Source organism: Cervus canadensis, chromosome 16 (assembly GCF_019320065.1).
Source record: "Cervus canadensis isolate Bull #8, Minnesota chromosome 16, ASM1932006v1, whole genome shotgun sequence".
Lineage (NCBI taxonomy): Eukaryota > Metazoa > Chordata > Mammalia > Artiodactyla > Cervidae > Cervus > Cervus canadensis.
This window is the reverse complement of record NC_057401.1, coordinates 31,946,771-31,970,180: the sequence shown is the minus strand read 5'-3', so window position 1 is coordinate 31,970,180 and position 23,410 is coordinate 31,946,771. Positions and strand designations below refer to the sequence as shown.

The following is a 23,410-nucleotide window of genomic DNA, read 5'->3' as shown; positions in this document are numbered from 1 at the left end:
TGTGAATCTAGGGCTAAGCACTTGCTAGGGGTAGACACTAACAGTGGTTCTCAGTGGAGGGTGGTGGTTTTGCCTCCTGGGGACATCTGACATTGCCTGGAGACATTTTTGATTGTCATGACTGGGGAAGGGTGTTATGACCATTGAGTGGGAAGAGACCAGGTTAGCTGTTGTCTTCCAATGCACAAGACGGATCCCTCACCTCCCTCCACTAACAAAGAATGATCAAGCTCCAAAGGTCAACAATTCAGAGATTGAGAAGCCATGCTCTATAATAGACATGTGACTGATAAGTTGCTTTAGTCATGTCTGACTCTGTGTGACTCTATGGACTGCAGACTGCCAGGCTCCTCTGTCCATGGAATTCTCCAGGCAAGAATACCGGAGCGGGTTGCCATTCCTTACTCCAGGGGATCTCCACCCAGGGATGGAACCCACATCTCTTACATCTAACCTGCATTGGCAGGTGGTTTCTTTACCACTAGCGCCACCTGGGAAGCCCATAATATACACAGCTTGTTACATTCAGCTGCAAAATTATTTTTTCTGAATGTGTTTTGTAGCACTAGAGGGTAAAATGTGTGGGGAAACTCTCCCTTCAGTTTATCCACAGTTTCCATTATGTTTTAATTGCTGAGCAGTGTGGTCTTCCCTTAATACTCCTTCTGTTTGACCTCCATATGGCACTTGTCTTCATTGACTGGCCTGACCTTGAAATCACCCTCAACTTGACAATGAGTTGTTTGGTTTTCCTTTTCCTTCTGTAACCTCTCTCCCTCTGGTTTTGGCTTTTCTCCTTCTTCTTGCTCCAGAATAGGGGCATTTCTTGTTGTTTTATTCTTCATTGGGATGAGTTTCCTATGACTTTAGTTATGTACACTCTGCCAAGACACTTTTTTCCCAAAGACATCTACATTTCCAGTTCTGTGTTGCATACGTTCTCCAAAATAAAAAAAAATGTCCTTTTTCCAAAACCACTTTTTTCTCTTCAATTTTCTATTTCCCTCCTTCCTTAATTTGTTCTTAAATTCTTCCAATTTTCTCAGTCAATCAGACACAAGATTATTTTCAATCACTAAGCCCTGTGAAACCTCTGGTCCTTTGTCTTTCTCTTCTCAAAAGAGGCCTCGATTGCCCCTTGTCTGATTACTGAAATAAATTCCAAATCACACTTTCTGCTTCTCCTGCTTATCCTTTCCATGTAGCCTGCACACTACCAGTGTTTAAATCATCCTAAAACATCACTTTTATTCTTTTCTTAAAACTTCCAAAGGGTGAGTTCCCATTATTCTTTGAATAAAGTCCATACAACTTTTGCTGGTAATCAAATTTCCCACAGTGTGGCTTCCACCTATACTTAAAACTTTTGTTCCAATGGCTCTCCACTGAAACTCTAGAAAGAAAAAACACTGTTCATATGACAGCAAAGCTGTGGAAATGGGCGAGCGCAAAGCCCTTGGTGAGAGGAAGTTTTTGTAAAGTTTTTACATTTAATTTCTGCAATACGTTGTCTGGAAACTGAACAATGCGAATTCTAGGTTATTGCAGATGCATTTGTATTTATGGACTCATCCTCTGTACTAAGGATACGCTATGAAGATAAAGAAGGATGTTACTCAAGGCTTCCATCTGTCAAAGCCCCTAGCCTGTATTATGCAGCCTTTGTAAATATTTGTTGAATTTAGAATAAACAAATGAATGAATGCATGTATGAATGAATGGAAAAGCTACTTTGGCAGGTGCGGTTGATATTCTGCAAATACCTGCAAAACTCAAGCTAAGACAGCCACTGAGCTTGGAAATGTACATTGCGTGCTTAAGGAGAGTCCACATTTGGAATTCATGCACTTGGAGCTGAATTAAAAAAAGATCTTTCAGGAATCAGCCTTCTCTTCTCTGTGGCAAAAATTTTTTTCCACACAAATCACTAATGGCTTGAACAAAAGATGGGAAAGTTTTGTCTCTCGAAGACCACCATTAATTTATAAAAGGAGAGTGTGGGGGGGGGCATTTATTATTCAGACATGTTGGATATAAAAAGAAAAAAATATTAAAACTGGAAAATAGTCACTAAAGGGATATTTAATTATAAAATTACTCTAAATTAAAATTTCCTTTCCCACTTCATGCTTATGTCTCTTCTCCCTATAATGTCCTAACAGCAAGCATCAGAATATTTGGCCAAATCATGCAAATAAAACTGTAGCTCAACTTTAAGAGAAAATCTGAAATCTTGCAAAAATGCAGCCTTTCATGAAATCTATGAAAATGATGTTGGAGAACTGCTAGAATCAATGCAAAGCCATGGAAAGTGAGGATCTGGCACAATAAGACAAGACAACTGAAGAAGACAAAGTAGACATAAATGACGACTGTGACGAGAACTTTCCAAAGGAGTGATCTGAATATCATGGGGTTAAGGGGAATTCTTGGGCGTAATTAGTGATGCCTTCAAATATGTTTGCAAAACACAATGCTCTTTTTGATCATTCTTCACATGAAGAAATGTATATTATATTGTGTAAGGCCACACACACACACACACGATTCCATTCCAGAATTTCCATTTCCATTTTGAGTGACAGAATGGCATGTAAGTTTTTTCTAACACAGTGTCTAATCTCAAATTCTGCGGTATAACCCCCTTTTAGAGAATCATGAAAACATCTGCTTTGTGTGATAAATTGAAACAGGAAGGACGTTTATTCCTTGCCTTACACAGAGTCTCCTTTGGTTGAAAACCACTTAAACATTGAAGTGAGAATATTTTCTGTTTTTCTTGATTTACAGATGTTTCCTCAGAACTATGCTTCCAAACAGTCCCAGCTGACTGTAGCTAAGGCCTGTGCAAATTGATAAGATGCATCTGGTTTCAAGACACAGACGAAGTACAAGGGCAGGTTCTCAGTGTCCCCAGAGAACCCGGTTGGGGTCGGAGCAAAGTCTCGGAACTGCTTGCTCTATATATGAATGCCAAGTGAATCCCCAGCAGGCAGAGACAGGCGGGGAGTAGACTGCTGGCCTCTTCCTGCTGTTGAAAATTCACTGGGCACTGGAGGAGGACATTTTCCTTCTCTCTGCTGCCCTGAATGTTTTTCCAAACATGAAGGTAAGATAATAACTTCATTACTTTTGTGAACAGAGCTAATTCTAAAGGGAGCAAGGTTTCACTTAAGTAACAAATAAAAAAAAAAAAGAAAAGAAAAGACATGGGAAAATAGAAAAGAGAAAGTTCTGAGGGTGACTTTTAAGAAATCCTTAATTAAATATATTTAACAATTCAGCTGAAGTGAATTTCTTTTTCTTTTCTTGTAGTTTAGTTTGTTGGTTTAGAGGTCTGGGAATCGGAGATTGGAAGCCATGTTTATGAAAGTCCCAAGAAAGCCATTAAGAAATACAATAACACAACTGTTATTTCTTAGGGAAAAATTTCCTCCAGTGTATTTTGTTTGTTTGAATTGGAGTCATGCAACGAATCCCTGTGATTTGACTTATCTAACAGCTTTATAGAAGAGTGAAGTTGGAAACTTGGAACTTTAGAATTTGGAATCTGGATGAAAGGATCAGGATTTTAAGAGCAGAAGATACAGATAAATGGAATGAAGCTAAAGAGTTACCAAAAACACATATTGGCCTAATGCAATATGGCCGAATGTTAAGAAAAAAAAAAATCTAGGACCAAAGACAGATGTAGCTATCATAAACTATGTTTCTGGGATGTAAACATAAGTTGAACCTGCTACTGCAATTTTATTATTGTAAAGTTTTATATTTAAACTTTAAAAATTTTGCATCATAATGCTGGAGCAGTAATTTTTCAGCCCTGTCAGCTGCTAGATTGCTTTTGCTGTCACTATGCTACCTAACTACAATACTGAATCTGTGCTCACTTTCCAGGGGGATGGAGGAGGACTGAAACATGGGTCTTGAGTATTTTATGTGTGAAACTGCATTTAATTAAGTCATTGAAAATTAAACACAAATCACAAAGTTAATTTGTCAAATGTTATAGTGCTAGAGTGCCAAGTAACCATACAAAGTTAGAATTATGATATAATCTAATCTCTATCAGTCTGTTTTGTATTTTTATTAAAAAATTTAGAACATTTGCTCACTTAGAATAGGATGCCTTTCCTAGAGTCATCTAGCTAGTATACTTTCTCCTAATATTTGTATTAACTATCAAACAATTTCCTTACTTATTTTATGATGAGACATCTTAATAATTGTTTTATGTTTAAAGATGGGTTCACAGTCATTGATTATTATGATATTTTTCTAACAGGGTAATATATTTACTTTTATCTTTCAGTTGGTTGATAAAATATCAACAAATAAATGATTTCTTTGTGAGCTGCATTCAGAGTTCTCACCTATGTTTGAAAGCAGAAACTCATCTTTTTACAGTAAATCTGAAGGGTATGCTTTTGTGATACACTATGGTTTCCAAGTCCGGCCTTTAAGGAGGAATATTCTTTTGTCTCTTCCCCCATTCATGTGAACTGAATTCAGAGGGGTGGTCCCAGAATTCCACTGGTACTCTTTGTATCCCTTGGATAGGATATAACTGGTTCTGAAGTGTTTCAGGACTTTAGAGCAATAAGGATTTCCCTTTGATCTGACTGTGGCACAGACCTTCACTTTTTCATCCCTGGGCTGAGATGAACCTGGGGTTTGTAAACCTGAAGCGTGGTTCTCATGGGGCTGGGATGTGGTCAAGCACAATGATGTCTCAGATGACAGTCTCTCTGCTCCCTCACCACAGCCAGAGCTGACCTGACATTATCACCCATCTTCTACCAATTATACTGTGATGGTCTTTGTGTCTTTTAAAAATGTCCTTTTCCAGATTATAGTGCTACCATCTTGGTAATTAAGTTCAAAAAGAAGATAATATCTATTATTTCTCCACTTGGAGATAGCCATTGTTAACATTTTAATCTATTTCTTTTCAGACTTTAAAATGAATATGTATAGGATATATTTTATGACATTTTTATAAATCTAGATCTGAATCTTTTTACTCATTATATCATAAGCATGTTCTCCTGTCATTGATCAAGCTATAACATGCTTCAAATGGCTACTAAGTACTCAATCATATTATTATGTCATTTTGCATTTCTTTATTGCTAGTGTTACAAATTGATGTTCATCTCTAATAAAGACGTGAGAAGATTTATTTTAAAATCTACCTCCTTCTTCATCTGTATGGTGCCCTATGTTCTAAGTTTACTGATCAACATATTAATTAGGGTATGCTAAGACATTAGATTGAATTTTTCTGTTGTTTTTTCCTCTGGAATTTGGACATTTGGAACCCAGTGTATGCTACAGAAATTAGTGTTTTATTTTTACCCTAAATGGGTTCATGGTTCAACAGACAAATGTAAAAGGCCAGATGTGGAGAAATTAAAAGCATAGAGACAGTGGTTGTAGCTGGAAAATGTTGGAGGAAGGAGGCAGAACTAATGCTTATTCAGTCATAAAGAAGAAGAGAAGAGAACTCTGGGAAACGTGGCTCCAGCTTAGCTACATTACACACTTCCAGATACCATATCTTTTTTTTGTTTTCAAATTTTATTTATTTATTTATGGCTGTGCTGGGTCTTCCTTGCTGCATGAGGGCTTTCTCTAGTTGTGGTGCACCAGCTTAACCGCCCTTTAGCATGTGGGATCTTCCCAGAGCAGGGATTGAACTCATGTACCCTGCTTTGGCAGGCAGATTCTTAACCACTGGACCACCAGGGAAGTCCTGTATCTTTTCAACTAAGGAATTCTATTATAGAGTTAACTCAGATGTATGTCTATTTCTGTCATTAATTTGCTTATTAATTTGTAATTGTCTTATCATGTCCATTTGATGAGATACTCTTTCCAAAGGTAAGGAATGATAACTGCTTCATTTTCAGATACCCAGGTAGCCAATTTTCAAGAAATTCTTTTGGTTAAGAGATTCAGCTTGTATAACTCATGAACTAGTGATAAGCAGATCTTCATGGGTTATAATATGTATATGAGGAAAGGGGTTTCCCTGTGGTTCAGTTGGTAAAGAATCTGCCTTCAATGTGGGGGAACTGGGTTTGATCCCTGGGCTGGGAAGATCCCCTGGAGGAGGGCATGGCAACCCACTCCAGTATTCTTGCCTGGAGTATCCCCATAGACAGAGGAGCCTGGTGGGCTGCAATCCATGGGGTCACAAAGAGTTGAACATGACTGAGCACACAGCACATGTGGAATATAGTGGCAAAACTAGTTCTGATGAGAGTGAACACCCTAAAACTCCATTGACATTTAAAAAATACGTGGTCGAATGTTAAGATGGATTTTTTTTTTTTCATGATGCCTGTTTTGGCTGAGAGTCAAAGGCCAAGAATAAGAGGTGCTAAGTAGCCTCACATTTTAAAGTGAAATATTGCACATACAATGCAATGTTACCAAAAAGTAGCCCTAAATTTGTTTGGTGACCCTTTGGCCATCTCCATCCTCAAGAGTAGGCAAGTTTATGTCCATTGGAGGATGGGGGTGTACACCCTACTCATATTTGAGAAAATCTAAAAGAACAGACTGATTGACTGACCTGCATTTAGCAAAGTCAGCATAGCAGTATCAGTTACATCCTGCCAGGACAAGAAGATATGCAGGTATCCCATGGATCAGATGTGGATTTTTGCAGAAGGGCTTGGCTTGGGATGTCAGGGGCTCCCTGAGAGATCCTTGCAGGATGAAGGAACCTCAATAGGTAGCGTCAGTAAGCAGACACTGGTGAGAGTCAAGGGAGGTGAACAAAGGGATGAATCATTTGTGGCAGAGGACAGTGGTTGTAGATGTCCAAAGGAGTGATATTCAAAGAATGACGAAAACACTGTGAGGGATAGACAACTGGCATTCAAACATCCAACACAGTCTGATTTACCATCACCAGACCCCAGCTGCATCGATCGAGCAAGATCCTTTTTTCTCTTGCCCTTTCACTCTTGCTGCTCTGACTCTGAGGAAGACAGAGGCATCCTGGGGAGGGGGGAAAGGGAAGCAGGAGAATAAAAAGGAGGTATTTTGAAGTGGATGCCACCCCTCCCACAGGAACTGGGGAATAGGAGAGAAATTTAAAATTGAATGATAAATTGAAATTTTACTATTAGATTGTTTCAGAATTTTTATTTTCTGAAAATGTGACGACATTAAAGACTGAAAGTGTTGGTTGCTTGGTTGTGTCTGACTCTGCTACCCCACCAGGCTCCTCTGTCCCTGGAATTCTCCAGGCAAGAATACTGGAGTGGGAGCCATTCCCTTCTTCAGAGGACCTTCCTGACTCAGGGATCAAACCTGGGTCTCCTGCATTGCAGGCAGATTCTTTGCTGTCTAAACCACCTGGGAAGCCCCTATTAGGGACTGGGAGTGACTAATAAAGTTGTGAGATAGACTTGCCCAAGGGCAGGAAAAATGAGTTGACACAGCACAAGTGAAGATGTAGTGTTGAAAAAGAAAAAAAGGTATAGTTAGAAATTAAAAACAAAAGAACCTTTTAAAGGTGTTGGTTTACATTATGTGCTTCACATATTTGTTGAAAAGTCAGAAAAGTGTCTATAGCCTCTCCATTGCTCACATTTCTGGGGTGCTCTCGGCTGTGTTACTTCTCAACCTTTATGGTTATGCTAATCAGAATATAAGCTAAAATGTTTACTACTGCTAAGTCACTTCAGTTGTGTCTGACTCTGTGCGACCCCGTCCCTGGGGTTCTCCAGGCAAGAACACTGGAGTGGGTTGCCATTTCCTTCTCCAATGCATAAAAGTGAAAAGTGAAAGTGAGTTTGTAGAACTATAAAAGGCAGAAGTAGGCAACTAGGATTTTATAACTGAAGGGAAGATACCTAAAAAGAGGATGAGTGATTTAAGAAGGTGAGTGGAAGGGTCTAGAAGAAATGCTGAGAAGCCATTCCACAGTTACTGAGAGAAAAGAGGTTTGGAGAGGTCAAGAGAAGAGAAAGAATACTGGCCTGTTAAAATGTGGGGTGAGATGATTTAAGGACTTTTATCCCAGGATATGGACCTCCCCAGTGGCTCAAGGGTAAAGAATCTGCCTGCAATGCAGGAGACGTCGGTTTGATCCTTGGGTTGGGACGATCCCCTGGAGGAGGGCGTGGCAACCCACTCCAGTGTTCTTGCCTGGAGAGTCCCATGGACAGAGGAGCCTGGACTGACTACAGTCCATTGGGTCACAAAGAGTTGGACACAACCAAAGCAACTGAGCACCAGACAGCACATATGAGGTTGTGAACTGAATGCATTTAATATTCTTAGAGTCTCTAGTACAAATTTAAATTGTATCCCCTTACACTTTCAGTTGTCAAAGTAGGAAAATACATAAAAGTAAAAATGAGGTAATGAAAGTCACCTATAATTTCACAACCGGGAATTATTTTCCTTTGTTATGTTTCTTTCTAGATTTGTTTTCAAGACACATTTGATTTTCAAATGAAATGTAATTACATTTTGCATACAATTTTGTAGCCTGTCAGATGCTCATTGTTTAGACTGCCCTATCACATAAAGATGATTATAAAAGGCCTCTGTCATGTTTGGGTGCCACCTATAGAACTAGGGATTGTGATGAGCATCTTGGTTCCTCTGGCTAGTGATGCACCTCCACTTTTGATTCTTCCATTTAGGAAACTGATTCCCTTTTACCTCCTCAACCCTTGGAACTGCTATTTCTAGGCTTTTTTTGCTCCAGTGTTCTCATGGTACCAAAGTTAGAGAGGAGAGTGGATTAAGGAATAAAAGATTATGGAACCCTAGAAAAATGTTTGTGAATATTTAACTTTTAGGGAGGCTTTTCAATTTGTCTATGACATCATCTAGTGCTTAGTGGTCTTTATAGAAATGAACAGTGGGAGGTGAGCTCAAGATAATTATATTAAACTTTTATTTAAGATGAAAAATTGTAAGATGAGGAGAATCATTGAGACTTCTCCATGATTCTTTCACTCTTTTTATTCCCAACTCACAAATCTTGATTTGTACAAATGTATTCACTTTTGACTCATTAAAACAATGCAAGCTTAAATATTGCTTTATTGTTTTTTTTTTCCCCTCCTAGGCAATAAGTTTATTCTTCTTGGTGGGATTTATAGGAGAGTTTCAAGTTTTTTCAAGGTGAGAATTTTTTTGGATTGTGTGTGGAAATCATTAACAGTTATTTCTTTTATTTTGAGGAAACTATGGTCTGATTTTTACATTGCAGTGTGAGCATGTTTTTCCCTCACACATTTTGTTTCTTTCCACATTTTCAGAAAAGACAACGATATAATAAGCATGTTTTATTCTTATTCTTACTTTACTTTATTTTATTCCCTGTAAGGAAGAAACCTGAAGATTGAAAACCCCTCAAGATTTTCCGCATTGTAAGCATTGTGAAAGAGTCAGCTCACCATTTTCCACGTGTATTTTATCTGAGTGGAATTATTTGAGCTCAACTTGCCCCTGTTGTACTTGGGTGTGTGCTTGAGAAAGTGGCCTCAATAAACAGGGGGAGCGTGTAAAACTAAGTTCTCATCCATCTAGCCTTTGCCAGATTTTGGATTCCTACCTCTCATGTGGTCATTTTACAGCTTATTGTCTCTCAGTTAAATTTCTATATAACTCTTCATCATCCAGAATCACTTAAAGGCCATAACACCTTCCTTCCATATGTTCTCACTTATACCCCTCCTCTGGACACTCTCTAATTTGTATTTCCACAACACATCATAATGTGCACAATTCTGTTAGTAAGTTTATCTAATTAGCTATATCGTATTGTGATCATGGGGCTTCCCTGGTGGCTCTGTGGTAAAGAATCCATCTGTCAAGGCAGGAGACCGGGTTCGATCCCTGGGTTGGGGAGATTCCCTGGAGAAGGAAATGGCAACCCACTCCAGTATTCCTGGCTGAGAAATCCCATGGACAGAGAAGCCTGGCAGGCTGTGGTCCATGAGGTCACAGAGTGGGACTTGACTTAGTGACTGAGAACGTGCTGGTCACAGTCACATTGTGATCATATTATTGTGTTATAATTATTTGTTTACACATCTGTGTCTTCTTCCTTTCCTCTATCAATGGTCAGTATCCGATCTCATTTTAAGGCATTATTTATTTATTTATTTTATTTTTGTCTGCTCTGGGTCTTTGTTGACGCACACAGGCTTTCCCTAGTGGTGAGCAGGAGCTGCTCTTTTTTGGCGTGTTTAGACTTCTCATTCCGGTGGTTTCTCTCGTTTCAGAGCACAGGCTCTGGGCGCTCAGGCTTCAGCAGTTGCAGCACTCGGGCTCAGTTAGTTTTGGCTTGTGGGCCCAGTAGTTTCCCCTTGCAGGCTTAGTTGCTCAGAGGCAAATGGAATCTTCCCGGACCAGCGGTGGAACCCACTTCCCCTGCACGGACAGGTGGGTCCTTATCCACTGTACCATCAGGGATGTCCTATCCTATCTCTTTTATGTCTATAGCTCTAGGGTCTAAATAGTGCCTGGAACATTCTAGATATCTTATAAATGATATTTAATAAATCTCTGAAAAAGTGAGCCCTTCCTATATATTTTTTAATGTATTTTGAGATCCTTGTGGTGAAGAAAAAATTGCTTCACAATTTTTGACTGCTTTTGACTATTCTTGACTATTGTTTATGTCTTCTGTCTTACCTTTCTGTCGGCTTTATAATGGACAATTCAACACCATGACAGTGCCTCCTCGCCAGTCAACTGCCAGTGGGGTTCCTATGCTCCTTGGTCAGAATGCAATGGTTGTACCAAGACTCAGGTAGGACCATGTGAAAACTTAATATTTTTTATTCATATGCCAAAATAGCTTAGGTATGAACAAAATGACATTAACTTTTGAATGTTACTTTTTATGGTTTTTGAAAGTGTAATTAGTAATTCTGAAGGGCAAAAGTATGATTTATTTAAGAATTAATACTGTAGTAGAGTTTTTTTGCATTCTCGTTTTTCTTGAAGGACTTTTCTAAATACATTTGAGCCTAGAAATATACATGGGAGAGAAGCTAAAAGCTACTCACTTATTCTTTCATTATCAGAGAAATAGAATAGCTTGAAATGATGTCAGTAAATAATTCAAAATTTCATATTTCCTGGATCCAACTTTTCATTTGAAACAAACACTAAGAGTAGCAAAATCGTTGCTTCATTTAACCTAACAAATAGTGAATGACCATGGAAAGTCAAACATTTTTCAATGTTTTAAAGTTTAATACAAAAGTAATAAAAATAAAAAATCTGACTTGACTTGGAGCTTATAGAGCACCCCTAAAATGTCTACTTTTTCCTTATTATAAATTATTCATTGGAGAGAACATAGAAGAGTATAAAGAAAATGCTACTCATAATTCCACCATTTAGAAGAAACCAATATACTAGCATTTTAATATTTATTCTTTCAATTTATTCTTTCCATGTGCTAGTGATTTTTAAGATAGGATCATTTGTTCATGATTTTGTATTCTACTATTTTAACTTAATATTATGCTATCAGCACACATTTTAACAGCTGTATTATGTTCCATTATAGAATATACCAGTCTTCTTTATCCATTTTCTTATTGTTTGAGATTTAGTTTACTTACATATTTTGTGATTATGAATGAAACATTAATGAGCATTTTTATATATAGATATGTCTTTTTTCTGATAACCATCTTTAGTTCAGTTCAGTTCAGTTGCTCAGTCATGTCCGACTCTTTGTGACCCCATGAATCGCAGCACGCCAGGCCTCCCTGTCCATCACAAACTCCTGGAGTTTACTCAAACTCATGCCCATTGAGTCGGTGATGCCATCCAGCCATCTCATCCTCTGTTGTCCCCTTCTCCTCCTGCCCCCAATCCCTCCCAGCATCAGGGTCTTTTCCAATGAGTCAACTCTTCTCATCAGGTGGTCAAAGTACTGGAGTTTCAGCTTCAGCATCAGTCCTTCCAATGAATATCCAGGACTGATCTCCTTTAGGGTAAATTAAAAAAATATAATGCTGTTTCAAAGGTTCTGAACATTTGAATGGCTAATTTTTTTTTATTGAGATACAGTGACATATAACATTAATTTCAAGTATACAACATGATTTGATATTCATAAAGCATTTTAAAAGTAGTTCAGTTTAGATAAAAATGTGTGTTTAAAAATCATTTAGAAGCACTAAAAGAACCATATTATAGAAGATAATTTATGTTTGGAAGCATCATCATTATCACAATTTTCAAGCATTTATTTAGTATCTACATGAGGGGTATTTACAAAATAAATTACACAAGTGTAGAATTTGGCTTCTGGCAAATACAATAGATGACAACTCTGATTACAGGCAAACAGGTGCATGAATAACAAGATAAAATTCAAACAAACACCAACCTCAGAAAACATTTTTAGAATTTAAAAACAAGTTAAGAAAGAACATTAAATAGAGGTAGATAGAAGGTGCTTTTCATATGAGTAATTTTTTTGAGGGAAGGTCATTATGCTCAGATTATAAAAACAGAATTTTCATCCAGAAGGAGACAAGTGAAAATGAAAATAAGGTCATGAGATCAGAATTTGACAGGTGAGAATGAGACGCTGAGAGTAGGCAGCCATCAAGGTCATGCTGGTGTCTGTGGAGAAGGAAAACATTACTTACACGACAACACAATCTATGCTCTGGAACTTCAGAAAAGCACACATTTCTAAGCCATGTATAAGAGATGTCTTCAATTAAATACAGAAACCAAAAACTTAACTGGGAAACTACTGAGCTCCATTCCTCACTCATTCCTCCATGACTTCTCTGCTTAGATGCAATGAAATGTGCCAGAACCAGGCCCAGGCTGGTGCAAACCTGCTCAAAGTTCAAATTACATGTCGTCTCAATTTAGGATGAATGAATAGATGCAACCTTGGTTTATAAATAGATATAGTCTTCCCTGTTGGTCTTTGCTCAAGGTTTAAACTTTCTGGAATCTCAAATTTTGCCCATTTTTGTTAATGGGTAAGATTAATAAATGGATAAGAGGCTTAAAAGATGTACCTTTGATTGCCTTTGGAGAGGAAAAGGATTTTGTAGATCTTTCTTTTTGTTTAAACACTAGATACATGCCTTCATATTGAGTAAATGAAGTTTAGGTGAATTCGTTTTCACATTTGGCTTAGTGATTTCCCCTAATTTTTTTTACCCCCACCCCCAGCATGTGCATTTGATATATTTCTAATTTCATAGATCAGTGATTTTGGATTACCAGTGAAGTTTCATTGTAGATGTACCTTCATCTGTGGGCCACTTAGGCTTCTGTTTTGTAAATTTGACTTTCATGGTAGCCTATATCTATCTCTTTCTGGACTGTTTTGCCTTCCTGAAGAAGGCTTAAGGTTCAGCTCAAATCAATTTCCACCACTTTTCTAAAGGTTCCCCGAACTCCACTTCATCTTAGCTCCCCTTTCCAGTACCCTTACTTTTCCTCCAGCAAAATTCACTTCACCTTTTCTAGTTAACCTTTGGTACATTGCTTTGGAGAAAAATGAATCATTCTGTATTGTGATCTACTTGCTTATAGTTCTGTCCAGAATTCTTTCTTAAAGATTCACTATTTTTTTTTTTTCCACTCAACCCTAAGTGTAAATATAAACTGGGAGTGCTCTAGAAATAATAACCCGAGTGTCACCACACTCAAAGACAAGTGGGTTTCTGGATTCATTGATTTTGGACATTTTACTTCTGTAGTACACCAGAAAAATTTTATGAATGTCATTTCTCCAAGTGTATTAATTTATCTCAGATTTTATTTCTCAGATAAAGGAATCTGGAGATACTAGAAATCTATTTGTTTTGTATTTAGACTCGCAGGCGATCAATTGCTGTTTATGGACAGTATGGTGGCCATTCCTGTGTGGGAAGTGCTTTTGAAACACAACCGTGTAAACCTACTCGAGGATGTCCAACAGAAGAGGGATGTGGAGAACGTTTCAGGTGTTTCTCAGGTATTTGCTTCTCATAGGCTCAGCATGCAGAGGGTAAATTCAAATGCTATTTGTTAATCTTGCTCAGTATATACTTGTTGAGTTGTACTGCATTTATATTAGCCTATACCAGTTTTCACCCAAATTGGTTGGATTTTTATTGGCATATTATTTTCATTCTCAACTATCATCCTTTCAAATGCATGGGTGGCATCTGGTAATAAAGATGGGGATACTCTTTGAAAAGAAACATGGCTGTTGACAGACCCAAACAGTTATTGACATTGCATTTTTGGTTAAGATGTAGAAGGAGACTGGAATAAAGACTGAAGTCAGGCAAAAACAATATTACTGCCCAAATTATTTTTATGTTTACAAGAAAATTAACTCTAATTAGTTAATAAAGGAGTGATACAGGTCATCCCTATGCATAGGAGACTGAAACGTAGTTTGGGATTGAATATTATTTGACCTCTTGTCTTGGGCTTCCCAGGTGACACTAGTGGTGAAGAACCCTCCTGCATCTCCTGCAGGAGATGTAGGGCACATGGGTTCAATTCCTGATTTGGAAGGATTCCCTAGAGGAGGGGGCATGGCAACCCACTCCATTGTTCTTGCCTGGAGAATCCCGTGGACAGAGGAGCGTGGTGGACTATGGTCCATAGGGTCACAGAGAGTTGGACCCAACTGAAGCAACTTAGCAGGCATGCACTATATTGCATTTGTGCAGACAGGTTAATTCAACAACTTTTAGCAAGCATTTATTATTCTTGTTATGTTCAGATACAGAAATGAGGGTTATGGATGTAGAATGAAACAGCCTCTTCCCTCAAAATTCTTAGTTTTATGGGCAGAATAGTACATAAAAAATTCCTGTGTTAGAAGTGTTTCTCAACAATACCTCTCAAACTCCTATTTTAATTTCAAAACCCAAGTCAGATGATGCCTCCTTAGGGAAACCTTTCCTAAACACCCAACTGATAGAGCTACTTAACAAACTACTTTCCATGTTTTCCATGTGTGTTGTATTGTCTGTAATCTGAAGTATATGTTGCCCTGGGTGTCTCTTGGTAGACTGTGAAGTCCTTGAAGATGTGGATTCTACTTCTTTTGTTTTTTTCATCTGGAGTGTGTAGTACATAGTAGACTCTCAACAAATGTTTGTTGCATTGGATCAAATGACAGCATAGTGAGATGGGCTATCAGGACAGTTTTGTGTGATGCTTGCTATAAGGACACAGATGAAGGACATACATCAGTTTGTGGGGGAGGGGTGGTTTTTGAGAGAAGATAATATATGATCTGATGTTTGAAGGACAAGTAGGCAAGAGGTAGAGAGACCCCTTTGAGTTTGAGCAAACTATCTGCAAAGTAAGTGGAGATGGCAAAAAAGATTGACCTTTGATTTATGTAAGTGATCCAGTATGACTAAGGCCTAAGCAGCTGGTAAGAGAATGGCTGGAGATGATGCCGGGGAGGGAGGCAGGGGCTAGATCACCTGGTACCTCTAGTGTTTCCTCTCGTGCTTCTGGTACTCCCAGCTTGTGTCTATCATGACAGTTATACTGCTGAATTGCAATGATCTTCTTCACACGCTTTCCTGTTAGATTGTAAAGTGTATGAAAAGCCTGGTGAATCCCTTTTTACTTGCATCCTAACACCCAGGAGTGTCTAGAACAAAGAAGGTGCTAAATAAATGTTGAGTTTTATTCTTTTAATCCAGTCCCCATGCTCTCAAAGCATATATATTTAAAATACCAAGAAAGGCAGGACTTCGGCATCTTCGTCAGTGATTTCAGAAAAGAAATCAAAAGAAATCAAGTTGAAGAGCAGGAAGCAATCTGTCTTCCCAATGGTTGACCTTGTATGATTTTGGAGAATGCAGACCAAAGTGCTTGATGGTTGTGGATAAGAGCCTGGAATTAGAATTTGGGTTCTATTTTCAATATTATTGTTCATGCAAGGTCAGAATCAATTTTGCATGTTGCAAAATGAGGACCAAAATAATCGGCATTCCTTCCTTGGGCAGTGAGGATTTATCTTAAATTCGCACCACAGTATCAGTACTATGTTGGGAGCCCAGGCTGAAACCTTTTGATCCCAGGTAATGTTTTCCTTTTTTCCTCTTTTATTTTTGTGTGGGGGCTTGTCTTGTGCTCAGGTCAGTGCATCAGCAAATCTTTGGTTTGCAATGGGGATTCTGACTGTGAAGAGGACGGTGCTGATGAAGACAGATGCGAGGATGCAGAAAGCAGACCTGCCTGTGACCGTGATAAACCTCCTCCCAACATAGAGCTCACTGGACTTGGGTAAGGTGCTGGGCTACATCTACAGGATGTAGTTTTCATTTTGTTGTGTTTTATTCTGTGGTTTGGTAAATCTAATAGCAGATCAACTAATAGTCAACCTTTGCTTAGAACACTTTGCCACATCCTGAAACATTAAAAAAATTCCTACATATGCATCTGTAAGTATATGCGATAAAGTATAGAAGGACCAATTGTCCCTGGCATGTCCTGGTTTAGCACTGAGAATCCTGCATCCAAGGAAACCCCTCAGACCTGGGAAAACCTGGCCAGTGAGTCACCCTATGGGAGAGGGAGATGGGGAGAACTAATTCAATGATGTGGGCTATTTAAGGGAATTCAGAGACCACAGAATGAGAGCGGTGGAAGAAAAGAGAAAGTGTGCTGGGACCTTTGGGATGAAAAGTAATTGTCTCAGCTAGCTGGGAACTTTGAAGTGAAGTTAGAGTGATCCTGTTTGCCTTTTCAAAAAGAATTCTGAAAAACTTTTAAAGGTCAGGCTCAAGTTAAGTTTTCAAGGTTTTAAGATAATCTCTGAGACTGATAAGTGTGAAATTTGTTAACAAAAAAGTGGTAAAATTACTCCAAAGAGTATACCAGTTAGCATGTTCAAGGGCCAATTAGTTGAAATCCATTTGTAGCGAGTTCTGTCTCCTCAAGAGTAATCTTAATTGTATTGGTTTTATCTAAAGATGCAATTCAAAAGCAGCTGTTGCCATAGATACAAAAGAGCTGTGAGTTTCCTAGATCCGTTCTTAGGCTAAAAGGATCTTGGGTTTCCCCATCTATTAGTGTTAGCTATTATACCCGTCAGGGGGAGGTGGTAATGTATGGTGTGCTTTAGGAGGCTTTTATTTGAGATCACCCAGAGATGCTTAACTGTAATGTGTTTTAAGAATATCCAGAGTTCACTAATGATGCCTGTTTCAGCAACTGCTATTTCTGGTTTTTAACAGCCTTTTCTTCTTTGATTTTTTTTTTTTTAACAGTTACAATGCAGTAACGGGCCAGTTTAGAAACCAAGTCCTCAATACCAAAAGTTTTGGTGGTCAGTGCAGAAAGGTGTATAGTGTGGATGGGAGAGATTTCTACAGATTGAGTGGAAATATCCTCTCCTACACATTCCAGGTACTTAATTACAGATTTAATTTCTTTCTAGTCTGTAAATTGTTACCAGAGATCATTATTTATGATATTGATCTTTTTGATATTTTCTTGAGAGTTTACTTGTAGCCTCATATGCGATCAGTTCTTATAAATGTCTTATATGAGCTTAAAAAGAATACATTTTCCTTTTAAAAATGTTTTATTTATTCATAAACATTTAAAAATTTTTATACAGTTTTTAAAGGTTACTCCCCATTTACAGTTGTTAAAAAAGACACTGGCTATATTCCCTGTGTTTTACAATACATCCTTGAGTCTACCTTACACCTCCTACTAGTTTGTACCTCCTACTTTCCCCCTCCAGTTTTGCCCCCTCCCCCACCCCCTCCACTGGGAGCCCCCAGTTTGTTTTCCTTATCTGTGAGTTTACTTCTTTTATGCTATACACTCTAGTTTGTTAAGAACACATATTCTTTAACTCCGGGGTATAGGGCAATAATACTTTTAATTTGTGTCCTTCATGCTGAAATATCTATTGTCTCATTTTCAATTCCATGCTCCCACAACCTGATGGTCTGTCCCTGTGTGGGTGTTGAAACTCAAGACTCTGGTCATAATCAATTGTGATAATTTCCTAACCACTGCCATGGTTAAAAATGCATTTATTTTTTAATTTATTTTTTTACACAGATGTTCATAGCAGCTTTGTGATAACTAAAAACTGACAACAATCCAATTATAGATCAAAAGTGAATAGATATTACATCCATACAATACCATACTACCCAGCAGTGCAAAGGAATGAGCTACTCATACACACTACAACAGGGATGAATCACAAGTTATGCTGAATTAAAGGAGCCCACAAGTACATACTGTATGATACCACTTACATAATACTACTTAAAAATGCAGAATAAGGAATTCTCTGGTGGTCCTTTGGTTGGGACTCCATGCTTTCACTGTGGAGGTTGGGGGGAGATCAGTCCTTGGTGGGGCAACTATCTTTAGCTGCAGGGAACTATCTTTAACTCTGATATGGTAGATCCCAAATTACTTCTATATCTGCAGCCTCCATTTGGCCACCAGGGTAATGATGTCACCCAGTGGATTCTCTTCCACTGTTCAGAGTGCCAGGAGCACGTTCCCTGTGATATTCAGGATATCCTCTCCAAAACAGAGCACACACTCCAGGATGTCACTGATGTAATAACTCCTGAAGACCAGTAGGTCGGGAAGCAGCACTACCAATGGGGCCTCTGCTGGCCATAGAGTCTCCCCCTGGTGGTGGTGGGTCTGCTGGCCAAGTATGCTTTTATTTTTAAATTATGAAATATTTCATATGTACAGAAGAGTGTGAATAACATATACTTTCAGTTTGGAGAAAACTAATAAGATCAAACCAGTCAATACTAAAGGAAATCTATCTTGAATATTCATTGGAAGGAATGATGCTGAAGCTCCAATATTTGGCTACCTGATGCGAGGAGCTGACTCATTGGAAAAGAATCTGATGCTGGGAAAGATTGAGGGCGGGAGGAGAAGGGGACAACAGAGGATGAGATCGTTGGATGGCATCACCGACTTAATAGACTTGGGTTTGAGCAACCTCCAGGAGATAGTGGACAGGGAAGCTTGGTGTGCTGCAGTCGATGGGGTTGCAAACAGTTGGACACGATTTAGCAACTGGGCAACAAAGCAATTATACTAATAGGACTCATGTATGCCCAGGACCCACCTTAAGAAACAGAGTGTTGCCAGTGACTTAAAGGCTCCCATCTACCCCTCTCTGTCACATCCTCTCCACTGGTACAGCCCGTGTAGCCACTATCTTACATTTTGTGTTGATATTAATCACTTCCTTGTTTTCCTGTATATGTTTATTCTGTATGTCTTTGTCCTAAAGAAAAATTTGTGATTTAGTTTCGCTTATTCTTTGCCACTTACACAGATAAATCATGTAGTATGTTTTCTTCTGTGAATCGTTCTTTCACTCAAGATTAGTTTTGAAATTTATTCATGCTGACATAGATGGTATTTTTACTACTGTTTCCTTTTTTTTTTTTCTTATGAAAATGCCTTGAATGTTCTTGTGCATGAGTTGTTCCATGCCGATGAGCTAGAGTTTCTCTAGGGCAAACACTTGGAACTCAAATGGCTGCCTTGTAGGTTATGTATAGGTTATATTTTACTAAAGTTTCCAAAATGGATATATATATATGGTCCATCTATACTCCACCAGCAGTGTGGAAGAGAGACCTGTGCTCCACATCATTGCCAGCATCTGTATTCCAGGCTTTTAAACTTCATTTATGGTCTCGAGGTCTCCTCTGCTTCTTGCGGACTGTTTCTGTCATAGACACTACCTAAACTCATCCTGTTCCTTGATTTCCACACAAAATCTACTCAGACAAAAGCGTAATGGCTTTAGGGGAAATTCCTGAAGATTTAAAGCGAACATAGAGATTTTCTGCTGTAGCAATGCCAACTCATTCAACAACAACAGTTATGATCTTCCATCTTAAATTGTCTGTCCTTCCACAATCTCATGGAGAAGGCAATGGCACCCCACTCCAGTACTCTTGCCTGGAAAATCCCATGGACCGAGGAACCTGGTAGGCTGCAGTCCATGGGGTCACAAAGAGTCTGACACGACTGAGCAACTTCACTTTCACTTTTCACTTTCATGCACTGGAGAAGGAAATGGCAACCCACTCCAGTGTTCTTGCCTGGAGAATCCCAGGGACGGTGGAGCCTGGTGGGCTGCCGTCTATGGGGCTGCACAGAGTTGGACATGACTGAAGCGACTTAGCAGCAGCAGCCACAACCCCAACAAAAAGAAGTTTCTGGTCTCATCCTGTTTTAGCCTGTTTCTTGCTCTTCTTTTCCAAGGTTTCCTCTCTCATGCCTTTCCTTTCATCTTCCAAGAACTCAAAAATTTCCAGTTCAACCTTCTTTACTGATTACTCCCAAATTTGTAAAGGAAAACTATTAGAATGTTCAGAGGGAAGGGCCTTTAGTTTACCAAAATTAACCATCTTTAGAAAGCAGTTCTGATTATAAGGAGCAAATCCACCAACCTCCAACTTATAATGGAATTAAGTTACATTTAAAAATTATTGCATCATAAAAATGGAAAGTGGAACAGATCTGAAAAATGATCATAGCTACCAAGTTATGAATATCTCTGGTGGCATCTGCACTATTTTAAGAAATTTGTATAATTTTAATCACAATATCTTCACAATATCTATGGAAGGGAAGTAATATTTTACTGTTTTATATAAGTAGAAATCAAGGCTCAGAGAACTTCAACTGACTTGCTCTAAGTCACTAAATTAATAAGTAGTAGGGCTTAGGGCTTGGTTCCAGCATGTCCCAGGTGGTGCTAGTGGTAAAGAATTTGCCTGCTAATGCAGGAGATCTAAGAGACATGGGTTTGATCCCTGGGTTGGGAAGATCCCCTGGAGGAGGGCATGGCAACCCACTCCAGTATTCCTGCCTGGAGAATTCCTTGGACAGAGGAGACTGTCGGGCTACAGTCCAGAGGGTCGCATAGAGTTGGACATGGCTGAAGTGATTCAGCACACATGTCAGCATGTCAGACATCACAGCCCTTCACTTTTCCAGTATATTTTACTCTTCCTGTGCTGTGATTAGTTGCTCTTTGTGACCTCATGGACTGTAGCCCAGGAGGCTCCTCTGTCCATGGGGATTCTCCAAGCAAGAATACTGGAGTGGGGTGCCATGCCCTCCTCCAGGGGATCTTTCCAACCCAGGGATCGAACCCAGGTCTCCCACATTGCAGATTCTTTACCATCTGAGCCACCAGGGAAGCCCAAGAATACTGGAGTGGGTAGCCTATCCATTCTCCAGAGGATCTTCCCGACCCAGGAATCGAGCTGGAGTCTCCTGCATTGCATGTATATTCTTTACCAGCTGATCTACCAGGGAAGCCCATTTTACTCTTCCAATGTATTGTATTAAATGCTTTTTCAACTCTAGATGGTGAAAAACATGTATTGTAATTTATCCTTTGGCCTAAAGGGAGAATGTGAAGTAGATATATGCAGAGAGATTTTTCTCCCCTTATTCCTAGGGTAATGTGTTGATAATTCTTTCATTATTATAAGGGGAAAAGTGTGTGTGTGTGTGTGTGTGTGTGTTTGTGTGTGTGTGTATGTGTATACATACACATACAGAACAGAGGAAATAATAAGGGAGAGGACTTTTGACATGGTTGGAAGGAAGACATGTTGGAAGCCTGCCACTTCTGAAGAAGAAAAATAATTCAATAACAGCATAATCCTGCCATTCATTTTTCACAGCATGACTTGGTTTTTGGATTGACATCTGAAATGCCTTTTCAGTCGTTGAATTTGAAGGAATGTTTGTCAGAGGTAGAGGGAAATTATAGCCTGTTATTGAGTGAAGAGTAGAGATGTTTTGAGAATCCAGCCAGAGGGAAGTGAGGTGGAAGTAGCAGGCAGTGAGTCAGTCAGGCAAGCGCGAAACCCAGGTGCCAATATGGAGGTGGTCGACGTTCTCCTCAGTTCAGACAGACTGGGGGCCACTGTGGATTCAGCCCTCTTCAGGTAGAACATGACTTTTGGCTTGTTGGAACATAAACATTAGTAAATAAACAGAAAACAGAATTGGTCAGTCTCTCTTCTAATCTCTGTTTTGGAAATCAGCTTGATAGCTTATCCAGGACAAACCCCGTTTCTTACCGAGTAGGCCACTTACTTTGAAGCTGTGCATGTTCTCTGTTTGCTCATGTTTTTCATACTGCAAGGAAGCCTTTGAAACTCAAGCACATTCCTGCTCCATGGTCACTTTGGGAAGGTGCCACCCTGCTTAGTTCAGCTTGGGACATGCTGAAAGACAGTCCTGTTTATTCTCAGGATGTAATGAGTTTCAGATGGGAGTAAGCAAAGATCAGGATGGAGAAAATAACTTTCTGGATCTTCCTGTTTTGGTCTTGGATGTACTTCATAATATTAAAAATTTTATTGACATATAACTGATTTGCAATGTTGTGTTAATTTTTGGTGTATAGCAAAGTGAGTCTTTAAATATATATATATATAGGCATATTCTTTTCAGATTCTTTTCCATTATAGTTTACTACAAAATATTGAATAGAGTTCTCTGTGCTATATAGTTGGACTTTGATGTTTATCTGTTTTAACATTTAGTAGCTGATATCTGCTAATCCCCAATTCATTTATCGTCCCTTTCCTTACCTTTGGTAGCCATAAGTTTGTTTTCTATGTCTGTGAGTCTATTTCTGTCTTGTAAACAAGTTCATTTGTGTCATTTTTTTAGATTCCACACATAAGTGATATGTGATATTTGTCTTTGATTTACTTCACTTTGTTATTTAGAGATCAGATATGTCTGTCAAATTAATAGCAAAAACACCTTCTAAAGGCAATTTTAACTAATGCTTCGTTATCTGATCCTCTGCATCCTCTGAAGGTATGAGTCTAGTTGTCTGAGATTTCTAAATCTACTTTGTTAACAAAAAAATAATTTGAATAATGATAAAAATAGCTAACATATATTAAGAGCCCTTTGTATACTAAGCACTGTTTCAAGTGCTTTAAATGCACCTTATTTTTTCTTTATAATAACCTAAGTAGGCAGGTAGTACCATCTACTATTTTTACAGATGACAACTATAGAGTGTGAAGGCCAGAAGTGTGACTTTGGAGTCCTTGTAGTACCTTCTACTTTGGTAGGATTAGAGTGTGTGTGTGTGTGTGTGTGTGTGTGCGCGCGCGCGTGTGTGTGTGTGTGTGTGTGCTAAGTCACTTCAGTAGTGTCCAATTCTTTGCGACCCCATGGACTGTAGTCTGCTAGGCTCCTCTGTCCATGGGATTCTCCAGGCAAGAATACTGCAGTGGGTTGCCATGCCTTCCTCCAAGGGATCTTCCTTCCCAACCCAGGGATCAAACTCGTGTCTCTTATGTCTCCTGTACTGGCAGGCAAATTCTTTACCACTAGCACCACCTGGGAAGCCCCA

General features: G+C 38.9%; 1 protein-coding gene across 1 annotated transcript in view; it reads left to right on the top strand.

Moving 5' to 3' along the window:
• Positions 1 to 2,917: 2,917 nt before the first annotated feature.
• The window catches only part of C7 (complement C7), a 55,678-nt gene continuing 35,185 nt past the window's right edge, over positions 2,918 to 23,410 (top strand). The window contains exons 1-6 of the mRNA XM_043488923.1: positions 2,918 to 3,109; positions 9,101 to 9,156; positions 10,717 to 10,792; positions 13,849 to 13,990; positions 16,131 to 16,278; positions 17,265 to 17,403. Of these exons, the coding sequence (XP_043344858.1) occupies positions 3,104 to 3,109; positions 9,101 to 9,156; positions 10,717 to 10,792; positions 13,849 to 13,990; positions 16,131 to 16,278; positions 17,265 to 17,403 (567 nt within the window). The 5' untranslated portion in view covers positions 2,918 to 3,103. The remainder of the gene's footprint in view (positions 3,110 to 9,100; positions 9,157 to 10,716; positions 10,793 to 13,848; positions 13,991 to 16,130; positions 16,279 to 17,264; positions 17,404 to 23,410) is intronic.